General features: G+C 48.4%; 1 protein-coding gene across 1 annotated transcript in view; it reads right to left on the reverse strand.

Moving 5' to 3' along the window:
* Window positions 1-19108, reverse strand: part of LOC119963924 (stem-loop binding protein) — a 44055-nt gene extending 24947 nt beyond the window's left edge. The window contains exons 1-2 of the mRNA XM_038793349.1: window positions 18883-19108; window positions 18074-18223 (exon numbers count right to left, since the gene is read on the reverse strand). Of these exons, the coding sequence (XP_038649277.1) occupies window positions 18074-18223; window positions 18883-18932 (200 nt within the window). The 5' untranslated portion in view covers window positions 18933-19108. The remainder of the gene's footprint in view (window positions 1-18073; window positions 18224-18882) is intronic.
* Between the last annotated feature and the right edge of the window lie 2478 nt (window positions 19109-21586).

A 21586-nucleotide genomic window follows, 5' to 3' on the forward strand; every position in this document is an offset into this window, starting at 1 on the left:
TTCTAACTCTGGCCACCTTCCCTCCCCATATGAACAAAGTAATCATTCCTTCAATCTCTCTGAAAAAAGCCTTTGGCAGGAAAATCGGTAGGCACTGGAAAATAAACAGAAATCGCAGCAACACGCTCATTTTAACCATCTGTACCCGACCCGCCAGTGACAGAGGGAAATCATCCCACCGTGCCAGATCAGCTTTCACTCTCCCCACCAAACTAGAAATATTGTACCTGCGGAGACCCCCCCCCCCCCCCCCCCCCCCACACACCCAGCACCCCCAGGTAACTAAAGTGAGTCCCTGCCCTACGGAATGGCAGACCCCCACCCCCCCATCGAGACACCTCAAAATACTCACTCTTGTCTAGATTTAGTTTGTACCCTGAGAAAGACCCAAACACCCGAAGCAGCTCCAATATTCCCCCTATCGACACACTCGGTTCCGACACGTATAACAAGTCATCGGCATACAAGGACACCTTACGCTCTATCCCCCCCACACTATTCCTTTCCATACCCCAAAACTTCTTAATGCGATGGCAAACGGCTCAATCGCGAGTGCAAACAATAGACATCCCTGCCTAGTCCCACAGTGGAGAGAAAAGTATCTTGAGCTGATGTTATTTGTGCAGATATTTGCCCTCGGCTCCTTATATAGTAGGGTTTACCCAGTTCTCAAATCTTAGTCCAATCCCAAACCACTCCAGAACTGCCATCAAGTACCCCATTCTACCCGATCAAACGCCTTCTCAGCATCCAATGCCACAACCACCTGTTTCCTTCCCCTCCGCCGGTGCCATAACCACGTTCAATGCACTTCTAACATTTGAAAAGAGCTGCCTCCGTCTCACGAACTCCGTCTCATCTTCACTTATCACCTTCGGGAGGCACTCCTCCAGCCTACCTGCCAGTACCTTCGCCAATACTTTTGCGTCCACATTCAAAAGTGATATGGGCCTATATGACCCACACTCCATCGGGTCCTTATCTTTTTTTAAACAACAGGGAAATCGATGCCTGCCTCAAAGTTTGTGGCAACACCCCCTTCTCTCTCACCTCTTCAAACATCTCCACCATCAGGAGTGCCAGCTTATCCTTGAATTTTTTATAATATTCCACTGGAAACTCATCCGGCCCTGCCACCTTCCCCGACTGCATTCTCACAATGAAAAATAAACAATTTTTGACGCTCCTTTCCACACTCCCATCATGACCACTATACACTTCCTACAGGTTTAGGTGAAAGCAGCAAACAATCAGATCTTTGGATTGGAGTATCACTGGAAAGGCCAGCATTTATGGTTCTGCCTAGCTCATCATCATCTGCTCAAGAGCAATAAATGCTGGCTAAGCCAGCAAAGGCAAAAATACACACATCAAGTGTCCTATATTTGCCTATGTCCTTAGCACATACTAGATTACAGTAAGCCAGCTGAGCCAAATATTTCAAGATTGGCTACATCTCTTGCAGCAGTGCTCATTTTCACTATAACCCAGGATCAAGTCTAGAGCTCCACCACAAAGATGTGATCAGTTTGAGTACACTGCCATTTCAAGCCACTTTCCATGAATCAAGTAAGGAGTTTCCTGACCTTGACGACTATTATGTTGGACACTTGCAGAGGGGAAGATAGGAAAATCAGTGCCTGGAAATTCCAAACTAGCAGGCAAGTACCGCAGCTAAAGTTTTGAAGTGTCAGAGGGGTGGTAGGGATTGGTTAGTAGCTTACTGGTAGAATATGGTTTCCAAATGCTGGGGATACATCAGGTTTGACACCATAGTGGCAGAACAAATGACTTCCCAAATTTTATGGGATTTTACCATAAAGATTGCACCAACCTCATAGCAGGTGAAGAGGGAAAAACAGTCTTCCATCTCTTCTCTCTCCTCCCCCCTCCCCAGCACACATTCTACAGATTCACCCGGACTCTATATTTAACCAGTTTTAGGGGCCTTCGTAATGGAGCTTTTTAAACCCAGCACCCATAACCAGAGAACCTCTCCTTCCTTGTGGTAGAGCTGTGCATTCAATCATCGACAGGGGGAATTTTGCTCACACTAAGCATACTGGATAAAGAAATCTCCATTAAGTGCACACACTGCCAATGCTATGGTTTTTCAACTGGAGAATATCGGTGGTTTCAAGGGATAGTTTTTGTCTATTATGCAAGTTGTTTTTGTCTATTATGCAAGTTATTTTGGTTTCATTCTGTGAAATGTTAAGAATCAGACTGGCCTACAGGGAGCACCATGAGAGCTCATGCCCCATTCCAAGATATGAAGCAAAGGATTTAAGCTGACACTATAATACAGTAGGGTGCATCAAAATACTAAGCTTCCCATTATTCAAGAAGGGAGGAAGAGATTAAAATAAAAACTACCAGTAAGTCTAACCTCCTTGGTGGGGAAACGATCAGAAGCAATTCTGAAACATAGAATTAATCTGCATTTTGAGAGGCAGGGATTAATCACGACGGTCAGCATGGTTTTGTAAAAGTGAGGTCATGCCTGACCAACGTTTGAATTTTTCGAAGAGGTAACAGATGCGTAGCCGAGGGAAATGCATCTGATGTAGTCTACTTCGACTTCAGCAAAGCATTAGATAAAGGTCCCATATGGGGTTGTCCGACCAGAGGGGAGGCCATGTTGGATTTGGTACTTGGTAGTGAACCAGGGCAAGTGATAGATTTGTTATTGGGGGAGCTTTTGAGATAGTGACCACAATTCTGTGACTTTTACTTTAGTAATGGAGGGATAGGTGCATGCAACAGGGCAATTGGGGGAAGGGTAAATACGATGCTGTCAGACAAGAACTGAAGTGCATAAGTTGGGAACATAGGCCGTCAGGGAAGGACACAATTGAAATGTGGAACTTGTTCAAGGAACAGGTACTATGTGTCCTTGATATGCATGTCCCTGCCAGGCAGGGAAGAGATGGTTGAGTGTAGTTAATAAGAGAGTTGAATGTCTTGTTAAGAGGAAGAAGGATACTTATGTAAGGCTGAAGAAACAAGGTCAGACAGGGTGCTGGAGGGATACACGATAGCCAGGAGGGAACTGAAGAAAGAGATTAGGAGAGCTAAAAGAGGGCACGAAAAATCTTTGGCAGGTAGGATCAAGGAAAACCCCCAAGGCCTTTTACACATGTGAGAAATATGAGAATGACCATATGGCAGCACTGTAGCATTGTGGATAGCACAATCGCTTCACAGCTCCAGAGTCCCAGGTTCGATTCCGGCTTGGGTCACTGTCTGTGTGGGGTCTGCACATCCTCCCTGTGTGTGCGTGGGTTTCCTCCGGGTGCTCCGGTTTCTTCCCACAGTCCAAAGATGTGCAGGTTAGGTGGATTGGCCATGATAAATTGCCTATAGTGTCCAAAATTGCCCTTAGTGTTGAGTGGGGTTACTGGGTTATGGGAATAGGGTGGAGGTGTTAACCTTGGGTCGGGTGCTCTTTCCAGGAGCCGGTGCAGACTCGATGGGCCGAATGGCCTCCTTCTGCACTGTAAATTCTATGATCTATGACTAGAGCGAGGGTAGGTCCGATAAAGGACAGTAGCAGGAGATTGTGTATTGAGTCTGAAAAGATAGGAGGGGTCTTGAACGAGTACTTTTCTTCAGTATTTACAAACGAGTGGAGCCATATTGTTGGAGAGGACAGTATGAAACAGACTGGTGAGCTCGAGGAGATACTTGTTGGGCATTTTGAAAAACGTGAGGATAGACAAGCCCCCGTGCCTGACCGGATATATCCAAGGATTCTATGGGAAGCAAGAGATGAAATTGCAGCGCCGTTGGCAATGATCGTTTTGTCCTCACTGTCAACAGGGGTGGTACCAGGGGATTGGAGAGTGGCGAATGTTGTGCCCCTGTTCAAAAAAGGGAATAGGGATAACCCTGGGAATTACAGGCCAGATAGTCTTACTTCGGTGGCAGGCAAAGTAATGGAAAGGGTACCGAGAGATAGGATTTCTGAGCATCTGGAAAGACACTGCTTGATTAGGGATAGCCAGCACTGATTTGAGGGGTAGGTCTTGCCTCACAAGTCTTATTTAATTCTTGGAGGAGGTGACCAAGCACGTGGATGAAGGTAAAGCAGTAGATGTAGTGTATATGGATTTTAGTAAGGCATTTGATAAGGTTTCCCATGGTAGGCTTATGCAGAAAGTAAGGAGGCATGGGATAGTGGGAAATCTGGCCAGTTGGATAACAAACTGGCTAACCAATAGAAGTCAGAGTGGTGGCGGATGGCAAATATTCAGTCTGGAGCCCAGTTACCAGGGATCCATTCTGGGTCCTCTGCTGTTTGTGATTTTCATTAATGACTTGGATGAGGGAGTTGACTTGATAGAGGTTTATAAGATGATCAGGGGAAGAGATGGAGTAGACAGTCAAAGACTTTTTCCCCGGGTAGAACAAACCATTACAGGGGGACATAAATTTTAAGGTGAATGGTGGAAGATATCGTTTGGGGGGGGGGGGGGGGGGGAGGGGGGAAGAGAGAGAGAGAGAGAGAGAATGTCAGAGGTAGGTTCTTTACCCAGAGAGTAGTGGGGGCATGAAATGCACTGCCTGTGGAAGTAGTCGAGTCGGAAACATTAGGGACCTTCAAGCGGCTATTAGATAGGTTACATGGATTACGGTAGAATGATGGGGTGTAGATTAATTTCTTCTTAATCTAGGACAAAAGTTCGGCACAACATCGTGGGCCGAAGGGCCTGTTCTGTGCTGTATTTTCTATATTCTGTGGGAGACTGACGGCAAAAGAGCTCAGGGGGTGCAAGGAAATTTGGCAAATTGGATCCAAAATTGGCAGGAAGCAGAAGATGATGGTAGAGAGATGTTTTTCTGACCAGAAGCCTGTGTCCAGTTGGATCCCGCAGTGTTCCATGTTGGGGCCCTTGCTGTTTGGGGTTTATATAAATTATTTAGATATGAATATAGGAGGGTTGATCGGTAAGTTTGTGGATGATACAAAAAGACTTGGAATACCTGGCCGTGAAGTGCCGCCCATACTATCTTCCACGCGAGTTCACTTCAGCCATTATCACAGCAGTCTACATCCCACCCCAGGCAGAAGCGAGGAAGGCGCTGGACGAATTGTACAGTTATAAACAACTACGAAACAGAACACCCGGAGGCCTTGTTCATCGTGGCCGGAGACTTCAACAAGGCCAACCTCAAGAGTGTACTGCCAAAATTCCACCAGCACATCTCCTGTCCCACCAGGGGCGACAACACTCTTGACCACTGCTACTCAAAATCAAGGGCGCCTACCGTTCCAACCCCCGACCGCACTTTGGGAAATCAGACCATAAGACAGTGCTCCTTCTCCCAGCATACAAGCAGAAACTCAAAGCGAGAGAATCCAGCTAAGAAGGTTGTGCAGTGCTGGTCCGAGGAGACAGAAGAGCTCTTACGTGACTGCTAAGAGACAGTGGACTGGTCCATATTCAAGAACTCAGCGACCAACTTAAATGAGTATGCCACCACCGTCACAGACATAAATCAGCAAATGTGTGGACGACTGCGTGCCAAATAAAGCAGTACGTACTTTCCCCAACCGGAAACCATGGCTCAATCGAGAGATTAACTCCCTACTGAAAGACAGATCTGAGGCGTTCAAGGCAGACGACCCTGACCTATACATGAAATCCCGGTACGACCTCTGCAAAACCATCCGACATGCCAAGAGAGAATATCAAACCAAGCTAGACTCACAGACAGACTCCTGGCGGTTGTGGCAAGGACTAAACAACATAACAGGCTACAAAGCGAAGCCGAGCAGCATCTCTGGCGGCAGCAGCGCACCCCTCCCCGATGAACTCAATGCATTCTATGCTCGGTTCGAGCAGGTAACCAGCAATCCGCTGTAGAGTGCCCCAGCAGCCCATAATTCACACATACCCACCGTCACAGCTTCTAAGTCAGATCGACCTTCCTGAAAGTGAAACCTCGGAAGGCGATCCCTGGTCGTGCACTCAGCCTGCGCGGACCAGCTGACAGAGGTATTGACAGACATCTTTAACCTGTCACTACTCCACTCAGAGGTCCCCTCCTGCTTCAAGAAGACCACCATCATACCGGTACCAAAGAAGAACCAGGCAACGTGCCTCAATGACTACCGTCCGGTGGCCCCAACTTTAGTCATAATGAAGTGCTTCGAGAGGTTGATCATGATGCGCATCACCTCCATACTCCCAGAACACCTTGATTCACTGCAATTCGCATACCGTTGCAACCGATCCACATCCGACGCCATTTCCCTGGCCCAACACTCATCCCTAGAGCATCTCGAAAACAAGGACTCCTACATCAGACTCCTATTTATTGACTGCAGCTCCGCCATCAACACCATAATCCCAGCCAAATTCATATCAAAGCTCCAAAACCTAGGACTTGACTCTCCACTCTGCAACTGGATCCTCGATTTTCTGACCAACAGACCATAATCAGTAAGAATGAACAACACCTCCTCCACAATAGTCCTCAATACCAGGGCCCCGCTAGGCTGCATACTTATCCCCCTACTCTACTCCCTGTACACACACGACTGCGTGGCAAAACTTGGTTCCAACTCCATCTACAAGTTTGCTGACGATACGACCACAGTGGGCCAGATCTCGAATAACGACAAGTCAGAATACAGGAGGGAGATAGAGAACCTAGTGTAGCGACAACAATCTCTCCCTCAATGCCAGCAAAACTAAAGAGCTCGTCATTGACTTCAGGATGCTGACACCCCTGTCAGCATCAACGGGGCCGAGGTGGAGATGGTTAGCAGTTTCAAATTCCTAGGGGTACACATCTCCAAAAATCTGTCCTGGTCCACCCACGTCGATGCTACCACCAAGAAAGCACAACAGCGCCTATACTTCCTCAGGAAACTAAGGAAATTTGGCATGTCCACATTAACCCTCACCACTTTTACAGATGCACCATAGAAAGCATCCTATCGGGCTGCATCACAGCCTGGTATGGCAACTGCTCGGCCTAGAACCACAAGAAACTTCAGAGAGTTGTGAATACCGCCCAGTCCATCACACGAACCTGCCTCCCATCCATTGACTCCATCTACACCTCCTGGTGCCTGGGGAAAGCGGGCAGCGTAATCAAAGATCCCTCCAACCCGGCATACTCACTCTTCCATCGGGCATGTAATGAACTCCAATTGGCTTTATTGGTTGGCCAATTGGAGTATGAGCTCCCTCAATGATAGCTCATTGAGGGGGCCCATATAATCACCCGTGTAGGCTTTGTGAGCCAGTCTTAAGTTGACTGGACTGCTAGCAGCACTGTTTGTAGCTGCTCCTGTAATATCGTTATTGTAAATAAATATCGGTGTGGTGACAGAACTCCAGCCTCCCATGGATTACTACAGTGGCGACGAGGTAAACTAAGAATTTTGCGGAGACCAGCTGCCGCACTCGGAGGGTAAGCCTTGCCATTTTAAAAATGCCGTTTTTTGGAAGGTTAGAGGCATTCGACCCGGCTATTGAGAACTGGTCCCAGTATGTGGAGAGAATGTGTTACTTCTTCCGGACAAATGATATACTGACGGAGGAAAGGAGACAGCTTATCCTGCTGTCGGCGTGCGGACCTTCAGCTTTTGCCATTATACGTAGTCTGACTTATCCCGATGCGCCGGACACGAAAACTTTCCAAGAAGTAACGGAATTGGTGAAAGAGCACTACGACCCAAAACCACCCCTCATTTTGCGTAGGTACAGATTCTACACAGCAAAGCGGGAAGACAGGGAGTCAGTCACGAATTTCTTGACCCGCCTGAGAAGGCTGGCGGAAAAATGTGAGTTTGGCCCGACGCTAAATGAAATGCTTCGGGACCGGTTAGTGTGTGGTATAAACGACGTCACAATACAGAAACGCCTGTTGGCGGAAACAGAGCTAGACTGCAGGCAGGCGTTAGAGCTCGCACTGTCCCTAGAAAATGCAGCAAGTGGGGCACAGGAACTACAGGGCACGCCAATGGAGGTAGATACCTATGAGAGGGACTACCACAACGGGTCCTGCTACCAGATAGCCGCCCTCAGGAAAAACCTGAGGAATAGAGGGAAAAAGGAAAACTCCAGGATTAACTGGAGACAGAGGGAAGTGCCGGCTGAGGCTCCCCCAACAGAGAAGGACCGTTTCTGGCACCAGACAGAGTGGGGCAACAATGACAGAAACCCTAGAAGGAGGTGGCAAAAGAGGAATAGCAGGTGGGGACGCAGGGAAGTACACAACCTAGACGCCCCATCCTCCTCCGAAGAGGAACAATTATATAATATTGCAACGAAGAAAGCAGAACCCATTAGGATTACCCCACGGGTGACCGACAATAATGGAAATAGACACGGGTGCGGCCGTATCAGTAATGGGAGTGGCAGCATTTAAAAAAATCAAAGATGGACTCCAGCCACTAACCCTAACAAAAACATTGACGAAACTTAAAACCTACACTGGGGAACCCCTGGAAGTTCTAGGCACGACTCATGTACCCGTGGAATATGAGAAACAATTGCTCAGATTACCGTTGACTATAGTAGAGGGCTCCGGACCGAGCTTAATTGGACAGAACTGGCTGAAAGACATAAAATTAGATTGGATGAAAATTTTCCAGAGTGGAAGCGGGCAGTTGAGCGGAGTACTCCAAAAATACCCGGAGGTCTTCCAGGAAGGTTTGGGGGAAATCATAGGCGCCAAAGCAACTTTGCACGTGGACCCAGAAGCCCTTCCGAAATTTTGTACAGCCAGGCCGGTACCTTTTGCATTAAGGAAAAAAGTAGATGACGAAATAGAAAAGGTTACGGCGCGACGGCATTATCAGACCAGTACAGATCTCGGAATGGGCAGCGCTAGTGGTACCAATTTTGAAGCCAGACGGCTCGATACGTCTGTGGAGATTTCAAACAGACAGTAAACAAATACGCACTGCTGGACAAATACCCAATCCCGAAAATAGATGACCTATATGCCAAATTGGCAGGTGGGCTTTTGTTCACGAAACTAGACATGAGCCATGCCTACCTGCAGTTAAAACTGGACAAGGGCTCCCAGAAGTTCGCTACAATCAACATCCTGAAGGGCCTTTTTCGTTATACTAGGCTACCTTTTTGGAGTGTCATCAGCCTGCGCTATATTCCAGCGTACGATGGAAAATATTCTGCAGGGACTACCGCAGGTGGCGATTTATTTGGACGATGTCTTAATCACGGGTAGGACAAACAGGGAACACTCAAGGAACCTGGAGGATGTGCTCAGGCGTTTTGCAAAGGCAGGCGTACGGCTAAAAAGGGAAAAATGTGTTTTTCTGGCCCCACAAGTGACGTACCTGGGATATAAAGTCGACGAGTCAGGCTTACACCCATTAGAAGACCGAGTAAGGGCAATAAAAGAAGCCCCAGCTCCCATCACGGTCCAGGAGTTACGATCATTTCTAGGGTTGGTAACCTATTATGGAAAATTTATTGAAAATAGGGTGTCCATCCTAGAACCCCTCCACCAGCTACTAAAAAAGGGGCAAGAATGGAAATGGTCCACCCGCCAAAACCGAGCATTTAGGGACATTAAGGAACAGCTGTCATCCGAAAATGTCCTAGAACATTATGACCCAAGGAAGGAGTTGGTGGTCACTTGTGATGCATCCCCCTATGGGGTAGGAGCCGTCTTAGCCCATAGAGGAAGGAATGGGGAAGAACGGCCAATAGCCTATGCTTCGAGGACCTTGGCGATGGCTGAGAAGAAGTACAACCAAATCGAGAAGGAAGGACTGGCGGTGATATTCGCAGTAAAAAAAATTTCACCGGTATCTGTACGGGCGGAAATTCACCATAGTGACGGACCATAAGCCGTTATTAGGGTTATTAAAATAAGACAAGTCAATACCCCCGATTGCATCAGCTAGAATCCAACGCTGGGCATTGCTACTGGCGGCATACAGATACGTTCTGGAGCACAGACCGGGAACGCGAGTAACAAATGCAGATGCTTTGAGCAGACTTCCCCTCCCGGACACTCCGCCGCAAATACCAAAAGTAGAGGAGACTGTAATGACTAAATTTTTTGGACACCCTACCAGTAGACGCACAACATATTCGGTTGTGGACGCAAAAAGACCCAGTTTTAGCCAAGATGAAGCATTTACTGCTAACAGGAGAACTGGAAAGACCAGTGGAGCCCCAGATGCACCCATACTGGAGCAGAAGGGACCAAATAACCGTAGAAGACGGTATCCTATTATAGGGAGCCCGGGTAATCGTCCCAGCTCAGGGCAGTCAGGCAATCTTAACCGAGTTACATCACGAACACCCAGGGGTGTCTAAAATGAAGATGCTAGCTCGAAGCTACGTTTGGTGGCCAGGTTTGGACACAGACATAGCAGCCTTGGTAAGTCGGTGCCAGGAGTGCCAACAGGGCCAAAGAGTGCCACCAGCAGCGCCATTGCACCCGTGGGAATGGCCAGGCAGACCGTGGACCCGCCTGCATATTGACCACGCCGGCCCTTTCATGGGCTCAATGTTTTTGGTGATAGTGGACGGCCACTCCAAATGGTTGGACGTCCACCGGGTAAACACGGCAAGCACAGCATCGACAATTGAAAAACTCAGGGTCTCGTTTGCAACACATGGACTTCCGGAGGTATTGGTGTCGGATAACGGAACGGCATTCACAAGTGGGGAATTTGGAAAATTCCTGAAGGAAAACTGAATCCATCACATCAAAACGGCCCCCTACCATCCAGCGACAAACGGCCTGGCAGAGAGAGCGGTCCAGACACTTAAAGCGGGACTCAAGAAGCAGCCGGCAGCGTCAATGGACACAAAGCTCTCCCGCTGGCTGATTACAGGACCACACCGCATTCCACAACGGATATACCGCCAGCTGAACTCTTAATGGGAAGGCGGCTGCGAATGAGGCGGAGTCTCCTTTTCCCAAATTTAACGGGGAAAGTGAAGAAACAACAGGAGGCCCAACGCAGGGGGCATGATAATAGTCGGCAGCAGAGACAGTTCCAGGTGGGGACACCGGTTTGGGTCAGGAATTATGGGAATGGACTAACGTGGGTCAAAGGCACGGTAGAGTCCCAAACAGGGCCCATATCCTATGAGGTTTCAATAGGAGGCAAGGTGCTGAAGAAACACCTAGACCAAATAAGGGCAGCGGAACCACACCTGGAGGCAGGCAAAGCAGGACCGCCTCAAGCTGGGATAGCCCAGACGGAAAGGATACCCACACCCCAGCCCCGAGCAATTTCTCCAGACCCCGTCATCCAGTCCTCAAGAGTCGGAGATGGACACGCTCGACGAGGCCGCCGCGACACCTCTCCCCAAGGAGGAGGAAGAACAACTTCCAAGGAGGTCGTCAAGGAAAAGATGGGCACCTATAAGGTACACCCCGCCCACTTCGGAGCACGACCCGGCAGACGACACAGAGGTGACAGACCCAGACATGAGGAGCAGGAAGAAGCTCAGAGGAATGCCAGCTGGCAGGAATTCCTCGGACCTGGGGGTGTAATGAACTCCAATTGGCTTTATTGGTTAGCCAATTGGAGTATGAGCTCCCTCAATGATAGCTCATTGAGGGGGCCCATATAATCACCTGTGTAGGCTTTGTGAGCCAGTCTGAAGTTGACTGGACTGCTAGCAGCACTGTTTGTAGCTGCTCCTGTAATATCATTATTGTAAATAAATATTGGTGTGGTGACAGAACTCCTGCCTCCCGTGGATTACTACAGGGCAGGAGATACAGAAGTCTAAGAACACTCATGAACAGACTCAAAAACAGCTTCGTCCCCACTGTCACGACTCCTAAATGACCCGCTTATGGACTGACATCATTAACACTACATCCTGTATGCTTCATCCGATGCCAGTGCTTATGTAGTTACATTGTGTATTTTGTGTTGCCCTATTATGTATTTTCTTTTATTCCCTTCTCTTCCCATGTACTTAATGGTCTGTTGAGCTGCTCGCAGAAAAATACTTTTCACTGTACCTCAGTACACGTGACAATAAACAAATCCAATCCAATCGATGGGGTGGTTAATAGTGAGGAAGATGGTCTTAGAGTAGGATATAGTCGGGCTGATCAGTGGCAAATGGAATTCAATCCGGATAAATGAGGTGATGCACTTGGGAAGGACAAACAAAGCAAGGGAATGCATCTTAAATTACAGGACAATGGGAAGCACCGAGGATCAGAGGGACCTTGGCGTGCATGCACAGTGGGATACAGTGGTTAAGAAGGCATATGGTATACTTGGCTTTATTAGCAAAGGAATAGAGTCAAGAGCAGGGAGGTTATATTGGAACTGTATAAACATTGGTTAGGTCATAGAGTATGGTGTGAAGTTCTAGAATTCACATTATAGGAGGGATGTGATAGCATTGCAAAGGAGATTTACCAGGATGTTGCCTGGGCTGGAGAGTTTTAGTTATGAACCAAGATTGGATAGACTTCGGTTGCTTTTCTTGGACCAGAGGAGATCGAGGTATATAAAATTATGAGGGACATATATTAGGACGGAAGAAAATAGTTCCCTTGGTGGAGGAAACAATGACTAGCAGGCATAGATTTATGGGGCAGGAAAGAAAACTATTTTTTTAAACCCAGAGGATGATGGGAGTTTGAAACTCACTGCCTGAAAGGATGATGGAGGCAGAGATCCTAAAAAGTATTTAGATGTGAACTTGTGATCCCAAGGCATACAAGGCTATGGGCCAAGTGCTGGAAAATGGGATTAGAATAGTAGAATATAGTTAGGTGGCTGCTCTATGACTAAAGGTACCATCTTTCAGATGGCGTATCAAACAAAGACCTGTTGAGGGTGCTAAGAACAGAGTATCCTGGCCAACATTTCTCAAACCTCAAAAAAACTACATTTACCTTGCCATGTAAAACTGGATGCCCCATTTAGATTATCTACAGCATAACCAGGTTATGCTTTTGTTTATGCTCCTATGAGCCCCATCTCACCTTTTCAGCAAAGATGTGATGTCAAGAAAAAGCTGAATGCATAGCTGTTTATGAACTACGATTTATGGGGTTCACCTATTTGCAAATCACACAAGGTTCCAGACTTAATTCAGACATTCAGAAAGTTTATTAACCATTAAAAAGGTAACAAGTCAAAAAGCAAAGTATCAACAGCAATTAGCAATAATTAACAGCGAGTGGAGAAAGCTTAATTTTAAACAATTGAACAGACTTCTCACCACCCTTCTTTAGACCAAGTTGAGAAATTGAAAACATCAAAGGCAGCTCTCAGCACCTTTCCATAAACATCACTCTCTTCTCCTGTGCCCGTACTTAATGGCTTAACGAGACCCCTTGTACACCGCAGCCAATAGTTGGAAAATAGACAATTGGTCTATAACTTAACAAAAATTAGCCCTTGGTTTCTTCGCTAATTACACATGTTGTCTCAGCTTTACGACATGCTTCTTTGCAAACTATATCTCATCTGGAGGTAGGCTTGCATGTCAAGCAATGGTCAACATAGTCGAAGTCCCTTAAGACAAGTGCCTATTCAGTTCTCTAGTCACAATTAACATTCATGTTTCTTTATTCTGTGGCCTAAGAAGCACACAATCTCATTCCCAGAGCACTTTAAAAGTATGTACTAATAATCAAGTGTAAATATGTTTATTATAAAAGTTATAAACATCTGTATTCCAAATTATATTTCCAGCCTAACATATCTATTAATGAATTACATATTCTTTAATTGTCTCACAATTATGGCTGTCTACTTAACTAATCTGACTGGTTTAGCTTTTATTAAAATGGCTTCCATCAATTTTAGCAGAAAATGCTTAACTTTTTAATTCAAACTACAAAATGATAGTTACGCATAAACTAATACCAAAACCTGTGCTCCATTAGCCACACCCCAAGACAAGTCATTCTATTATAGTGACAACAATGTGGAAAATTGTCCATGTATGTCTTGCACACAAAAAGCAGAAACAATCCAATTCCACCCCATCAGTTTACTCTCGATTATCAGCAACCTGTGATGGAAGGTGCGGATGCCAGTGCTATCAGCAACATTTAATTCAGCCACAGCCTACTCAATGATGCCTATTTTGGGTTCCAACAGGGCACAGCTCCAAACTACTTTACAATCTTGGTCAAAACATGGATAAGAGAGCTGAACCCCAGAGTTGAGGGAAACTGCCCTTTACCTAAAGGCAGTATTTTATAGAGCATGGCAGGGGCAGTACAGGGGTTAGCATTACTGTCTCACCACTCCAGAGTCCCAGGTTCAATTCCGGCCTTGGGTGACTTGAGTGCGGTTTGCACTTTCTTCCAGTGGCTGCGTGGGTTTCCTCCAGGTTCTTTGGTTTTGTCCCACAGTTCAAAGATGTTGAGGTTAGGTGGATTGGCTATGCTAAATTGCCATTTAAGTGTTCAAAAGGTTAGGTGGGGTTACTGGGATAGGGTGGAGGCGTGGATTTGGGTGGAGTGTGGTGCTCTTTCCAAGGGCCGGTGCAGAGCCAATAGGCCGAATGGCCTCCTTCTGCACTGTAAATTCTATGATCAAGAAGCCCGACCAAATTGAAGTCAGTGACAATCAGAAGAAAACTCCTCCACTATGCATCACGAAGAATGGCTCGGTAGCACCACTCTGACCAAGCCGGCTGAGTCTTAATAAGGACGTAGCTACTCGACTGGGTCTGCTGCATGTACTGAGGGAACCACCAAGATGCAAAAACCTACTTGATCTCTTCCTTGCCAATCTACCTATCGAAGATGCATCTGTCTCAGATCATATTGGTAGGAGTGACCACCGCACAGTCCTTGTGGTGACAAAGTCTTATCTTCAAACTCTTTATCACAGGGTTTTTCAAATTCACCTACCCACAGGTGGGTGTCTGGAGGGTCACAGGGCAATTGGTTGTGGAATTCCCGATCGCGAAGAAGTCCCCAACAGACGCAACCGGCTTTTAAGAATGCCAGCTGCGGACACTTTATGATTGGTTGCACTGGTTGAGGGGCGGGGTAGGGCGAGGCGGGGCTGTGCACCACGCATGTGCTAGGTGCTTGGGCTGATGGACGTCCACGTGATGCCAACAGTGCTGGCCCTAGATTGGAGCTCCGCTCTGGTGCTCACTCTCTGCACACTGCTCAGCCAGCTTGTCTCCAGCCACTGATCAGCAGTATGTGACCTGCGGCTGTATGATCAAGCTATTCAACGGCCAGCACACTGTTCACTTGCACTCCCATGATGTGAAGTGGTCAGCAGTCTGTGACTGGGGTGGATGCAGCTGCAGGACAGTGAGAGGGAATCCAGGCCAGGTTTGTCAATGAGGAATACGGATCAAATGAGGGTAGTCAATACAACTGATACATGTCAACATAGACAGTCATGACTGTGTCACCACTCCCTGGTAAGAATGGAGAAGGCGATGATTTGGATGTTTGGATAGTGCAATGCAGTGGAACCGGTAAGACATATTGTGCCATTGTATGTGTTTGACAAGTTACTTCACCTTGTCTAAAATAAAAACAAGATTGTACATTTTTCTATATTTGTTTAAATTTCTAAACCAGGTTAAAGTCCAACAGGATTGTTTGGAGCTTTCGGAGCACAGCTCCTTCATCGCTCACCTGATGAAGGAGCTGCACTCCGAAAGCTAGTGATTCCAAACAAACCAGTTGCACTTGAACATGGTGTGGCAAGCCTTCTTACTGTGCCCAACTCAGTCCACTGCCAGCGTTTCCACATCATAAATTTGTCAAGAAATGGGAATATATTTTAAACCAAGTTTGTGTAAATTTAAGGATGCACATATTCAACTGAAATTGTTTTAAATTTCAGTAGTAAAAAGTCATAAACTTGGAAAAATCAGGTATTGGAAATAAAGTTTCAAAGTAGAAAAAAGAGAATGCCGGCCGCAACCGGCCTTTAAATATGAACGATGAAGCCTTCCCGCCAGTGGCAGAGTTGTCACGTGCCTCCACATACACTGATGCCACGCTCTCCGTACATCCATGCTTCGAGTGTGAAATCATGGAGGAGAGATTCTCCATTTTGTAGCTGCCAGCAAGCAACAGGATTGTGTGAAGAACTGAAGATGTATTATTTTGTAATAAGGAAGAGGGCCAGAGACACAAACAGGCCAAGATTTCACAATTTAATCTGCTGGAGAGAGTTTGTCAAAGAGTCCACAGCAGGGTAAAGCAGTGCTGGTGTGAGCTGTACACAGATCTCCAGGGCCTCTGGTGAACAAACAATTAAGAAACTGAAATTGGGAACAAAGCAGTATAAAGATGATTTCATGAGGTATGGCTTCAATTGTGCCAGTGGGTACCGTCCACAATAGTGTCTTTGAACTCTTTCTTTCTTCTCCCCCCCCCTTCAACAGAGGTCCTGGAGCTCTGTACATTGCTAATACTATCAGTACTCTGTCCTGCTGTGGACTCTCCCGAACAGCTCTCTCCAGCAGATTCAGATGCAAGATCCTGGCCAGTAAGTACACTGCCTATGTGTGTCTCTGGCCGTCTCTTACTTGCAAGAAAACAGTTCACCCTCACAATCTTCTTGCCTTGCTTGCCAGCAGCTAGAAAATGCAAGATTCTCTCCTCTGTGATTTGATGCCAAAAGCAAGCACATACAGGGTGCTTGATCTCAAGCGCGTGTGCAAGATGTGCAACATGCTCACTGCTGCTGCTTCTGGCTGGAAGGATGCACACAGTCTAATTTCTTTATTTAAAAAGGCGGCAGTAGCTGCCATTCTCCAAAACAAAAATGCCAGTAGCAGCCATTGGGTGCTTCTCCCACGATCACCATAGAAACACCGCGACTGATTGCTCTGCGACCGTCCTGCATTTCACCAGGTCGCAACCCGCACATTGAAAAACTCCTGATCTACAAGATGCACTGCCGGAACTCACCAAGATTGCTTAAGCAGCACCTTCCAAACCCATGACCGCTACCAACTAGAAGGACAAGGGAAACAGACATGGGATCATCAGCTGAAGTTCCCCTTCCAAGGCACTCACAATATTGACTTACTATAATGCCATTTCTTCACCGTCAATGGGTCAAAATCTTGGAACTCCCTCTTGTGTGTACCTACACTACATGGATTTTAGCACTTCAAAAGGCGACAGAGACGGGCAATAAACACTAGCAAGCCAGCAACACCCACATCCGATGAATTTTTTTTAATTGCCCTCTGAAATGGCCTGGTGAACCATTCAGTTCAAGGGCAGTTAGGCTTGGGCAACAAATGCTAGTTTTGTCAACACCACCCACACCCTGTGAAAAAGTCCCTCCCTGAAGAGCCCACCTACTTCTATCCCTACCTCACGGGGCTTGCTGCTTATCCCATCATACTATTTTTTAATCCTCATCTCCAAAATGTAAAATTCTTAATACTACTGTGTAACTCTGTGTGCCCCCCCACTCCCCCCCAAACGGCTTCACGCAACTCACTAAAACATACACCTCAGCGGGAAGAAGGCAACTTACCACCACCTTCTGAAGGGCAGCTCGGGATGGGCCATAAATGCTGGCCTAACCAACAGCACCCACATCCCATAAATAGTGCCTGGAACTCGCAGCCAGAGGAGGTGAAGGAAGCACGGACAATAGTGATGTTTATGGGGCATCTTGACAAACACATGAATAGGATGGGAATAGAAGGATTTGGACCCCAGAAGGGAAGGTTTTTGTTTAGGCAGGCAGCTTGGTTGGCGCAGGCTTGGAGGACTGAAGGGCCTGTTCCTGTGGTGTACTTTTATTTGTTCTTTGAATTTAAAAAAACATGCCTGAAAACCTCAAAGATTAGAGACCCATTATACAAAACATCCCAAGCAGTTTGACTTATGGCAATCGCGCCAGTCAATTTGCATCGAGTAAATTCTCTCCATTACACGAATAGCTTAAAGTTTGGAGACCCAGTGGTATTCAAGGGGAAGAATACGCCAACCTTAAAAGAATTAGTGTGCCCAAGTCATTCAGGCGCTTTGATGCAAGATTTGCAAATTGTTATCATGTCCTTCAGGAAGCCAATTCCGTCGTGTTTTCAGACAGACCCACACTTAGAGGGTTAAATCTCTCCCCGCTCACCTGGAGACCCTGCCATCTGACCAGGAAGGAGCTTCGTCCCAATCCTTCTCATCCTCAAACACGGTGGAGTCCGAGTCGCCCATCCTCCGCAATTTGCCATCGGCTCCTCGCTTCCTGCCCATGGACCAGCGACATGGCGGCGGCTTCCTCCTGTCGGGAGAGGGAAGGAGGGAATCCGTTCAATATGAGGGTGGAATCACAAACAGCGGAGTCAGGGAACAGCGGGCGCGGGGGAGGGGAACAGGGCCCGGAGAGAGAGGGAGGACGACACGGGCGGGGTCCCGGTGTCTCCTTCCTATGCCAAAGCATCCTGCCGGGGATGTGAGCCCGGAGCCTCAGCTCCCTCTTTGGGAAATTGGGGGAGGATTTAGCTCTTAACGGGGAGTGAGGGGATTTAAACATTAGACAATTATCGCTAGTCACTTGCACACATAAATGCACACAGTTGTTTGGCTTCCAATGAGAGGAAACTTTATCAAATGTCATTTGAGGAGGGGGGGAAAAATGCCTCTGGGGAGCGAACAACAACTGAGGAGCGGAGGGGGGAGAAAAACTGGCGGGTGTGCGGGGTGGCGCTGGCAGCGAACCCGGGATTAAGGCGGGGGGGAAGACTCGGGGCCGCTGCTGCTTTTCCCGCCACCACCCATCCGCGCGACACATTCAAACCCGCCCCGTGCAACGGCCGCCTGCTCGCGCTCTTCCTCTCTCAGCCGCTGGCTGGCGATCCGAGACTCCGTTTCGGGTCTCCCCTCTTTGCAGGATCACTCTCAAACCATCCCTGTCGTCAGTAAACCGCGCTGCAAACCTACCTCAAACGCTCGTTCCCCTGACAGGCTGACACTGGGCTGCGGTGAGCCATTTAGTTTTCCTTTCCCCCACCACTGCCAGCTCTCCTTTCCCAGAGACTGAAATCGCTGCCGCTCCGCCTCCGAGCTTAAAGCCCGCGCCCGCCCGGCCCAACCAGGCCAGGCCAGGCCCTACCAACCACCGGGGAAAAGGGGGTGATGCGGAGTGCAGCACAACGAAGAGAAACCAGCCTTGGATGAAATGTCGTGAGTCAACGCAACTGCAAAATTGCTTAACACGGCTAACACATTTTGAACTGGTTAGCGTCAGCTTATTCGATACAAAGTCACTTCAACCGCTCAGTTGATTTTTGCACCTCCCCGCACTTGAAAATAGTTTCTTCCTTTCTACTCACAAACCCGCTGAAATTTATTTTTCCTTTCGATTATTTCAGTAAATGTGTTCAGCTTTCCAGATTTTCGGTTTTATTTCAGATTTCAGGCTTGTGCTGTTTTTAAAGTTTTCCAATTTTCAACTTCCTCCACCTGGATTGGACCGGCGGTCCTGTTTGTCTGATTGGTTCACCGGCCTGATGGACAGGTCTGCACCAAAATAAAAGCAACATGCCGCAGCTGCTGAAAATCCGAAAGGAAGCAGAAACTGTTGGAGCGGTCAAAACTTAGCAGGTCTGGCAGCATCTGCTGGAGGGGTAAAAACACTCAGCAGGTCTGGCAGCATCTGCTGGAGGGGTAAAAACACTCAGTAGGTCTGGCAGCATCTGCTGGAGGGGTAAAAACACTCAGCAGGTCTGGCAGCATCTGCTGGAGGGGTAAAAACACTCAGTAGGTCTGGCAGCATCTGCTGGAGGGGTAAAAGCACTCAGCAGGTCTGGCAGCATCTGTTGGAGGGGTAAAAACACTCAGCGGGTCTGGCAGCATCTGTTGGAGGGGTAAAAACACTCAGCAGGTCTGGCAGCATCTGCTGGAGGGGTAAAAACACTCAGCAGGTCTGGCAGCATCTGCTGGAGGGTAAAACACTCCGCAGGTCTGGCAGCATCTGCTGGAGGGGTAAAAACACTCAGCAGGTCTGGCAGCATCTGCTGGAGGGTAAAACACTCCGCAGGTCTGGCAGCATCTGTTGGAGGGGTAAAAACACTCAGCAGGTCTGGCAGCATCTGCTGGAGGGGTAAAAGCACTCAGCAGGTCTGGCAGCATCTGCTGGAGGGGTAAAAGCATTCAGCAGGTCTGGCAGCATCTGCTGGGGGGGGGGGGGTAAAAACACTCAGTAGGTCTGGCAGCATCTGCTGGAGGGTAAAACACTCCGCAGGTCTGGCAGCATCTGTTGGAGGGGTAAAAACACTCAGCAGGTCTGGCAGCATCTGCTGGAGGGGTAAAAGCACTCAGCAGGTCTGGCAGGATCTGCTGGGGGGGGGGGGGGGGTAAAAACACTCAGCAGGTCTGGCAGCATCTGCTGGAGGGGTAAAAACACTCCGCAGGTCTGGCAGCATCTGTTGGAGGGGTAAAAACAATCAGCAGGTCTGGCAGCATCTGCTGGAGGGGTAAAAGCACTCAGCAGGTCTGGCAGGATCTGCTGGGGGGGGGGTAAAAACACTCAGCAGGTCTGGCAGCATCTGCTGGAGGGTAAAACACTCCGCAGGTCTGGCAGCATCTGCTGGAGGGGTAAAAACACTCAGCAGGTCTGGCAGCATCTGCTGGGGGGGGGGGGGGGTAAAAACACTCAGCAGGTCTGGCAGCATCTGCTGGAGGGGTAAAAGCACTCAGCAGGTCTGGCAGGATCTGCTGGGGGGGGGGGGGGTAAAAACACTCAGCAGGTCTGGCAGCATCTGCTGGAGGGGTAAAAACACTCCGCAGGTCTGGCAGCATCTGTTGGAGGGGTAAAAACAATCAGCAGGTCTGGCAGCATCTGCTGGAGGGGTAAAAGCACTCAGCAGGTCTGGCAGGATCTGCTGGGGGGGGGGGGGGTAAAAACACTCAGCAGGTCTGGCAGCATCTGCTGGAGGGTAAAACACTCCGCAGGTCTGGCAGCATCTGCTGGAGGGGTAAAAACACTCAGCAGGTCTGGCAGCATCTGCTGGAGGGGTAAAAGCACTCAGCAGGTCTGGCAGGATCTGCTGGGGGGGGGGGGTAAAAACACTCAGCAGGTCTGGCAGCATCTGCTGGAGGGGTAAAAACACTCCGCAGGTCTGGCAGCATCTGTTGGAGGGGTAAAAGCACTCAGCAGGTCTGGCAGGATCTGCTGGGGGGGGGGGGGTAAAAACACTCAGCAGGTCTGGCAGCATCTGCTGGAGGGTAAAACACTCCGCAGGTCTGGCAGCATCTGCTGGAGGGGTAAAAACACTCAGCAGTCTGGCAGCATCTGCTGGGGGGGGGGGGGGGGGGGGGGGGGGGGGGGGGGGGTAAAAACACTCAGTAGGTCTGGCAGCATCTGCTGGAGGGTTAAACACTCCGCAGGTCTGGCAGCATCTGTTGGAGGGGTAAAAACACTCAGCAGGTCTGGCAGCATCTGCTGGAGGGGTAAAAGCACTCAGCAGGTCTGGCAGCATCTGCTGGGGGGGGGGGGGGGGGGGGGGGGAGTAAAAACACTCAGTAGGTCTGGCAGCATCTGCTGGAGGGTAAAACACTCCGCAGGTCTGGCAGCATCTGTTGGAGGGGTAAAAACACTCATCAGGTCTGGCAGCATCTGCTGGAGGGGTAAAAGCACTCAGCA

The sequence above is a fragment of the Scyliorhinus canicula genome, chromosome 3, assembly GCF_902713615.1.
Source record: "Scyliorhinus canicula chromosome 3, sScyCan1.1, whole genome shotgun sequence".
Classification (NCBI taxonomy): Eukaryota; Metazoa; Chordata; class Chondrichthyes; order Carcharhiniformes; family Scyliorhinidae; genus Scyliorhinus; species Scyliorhinus canicula.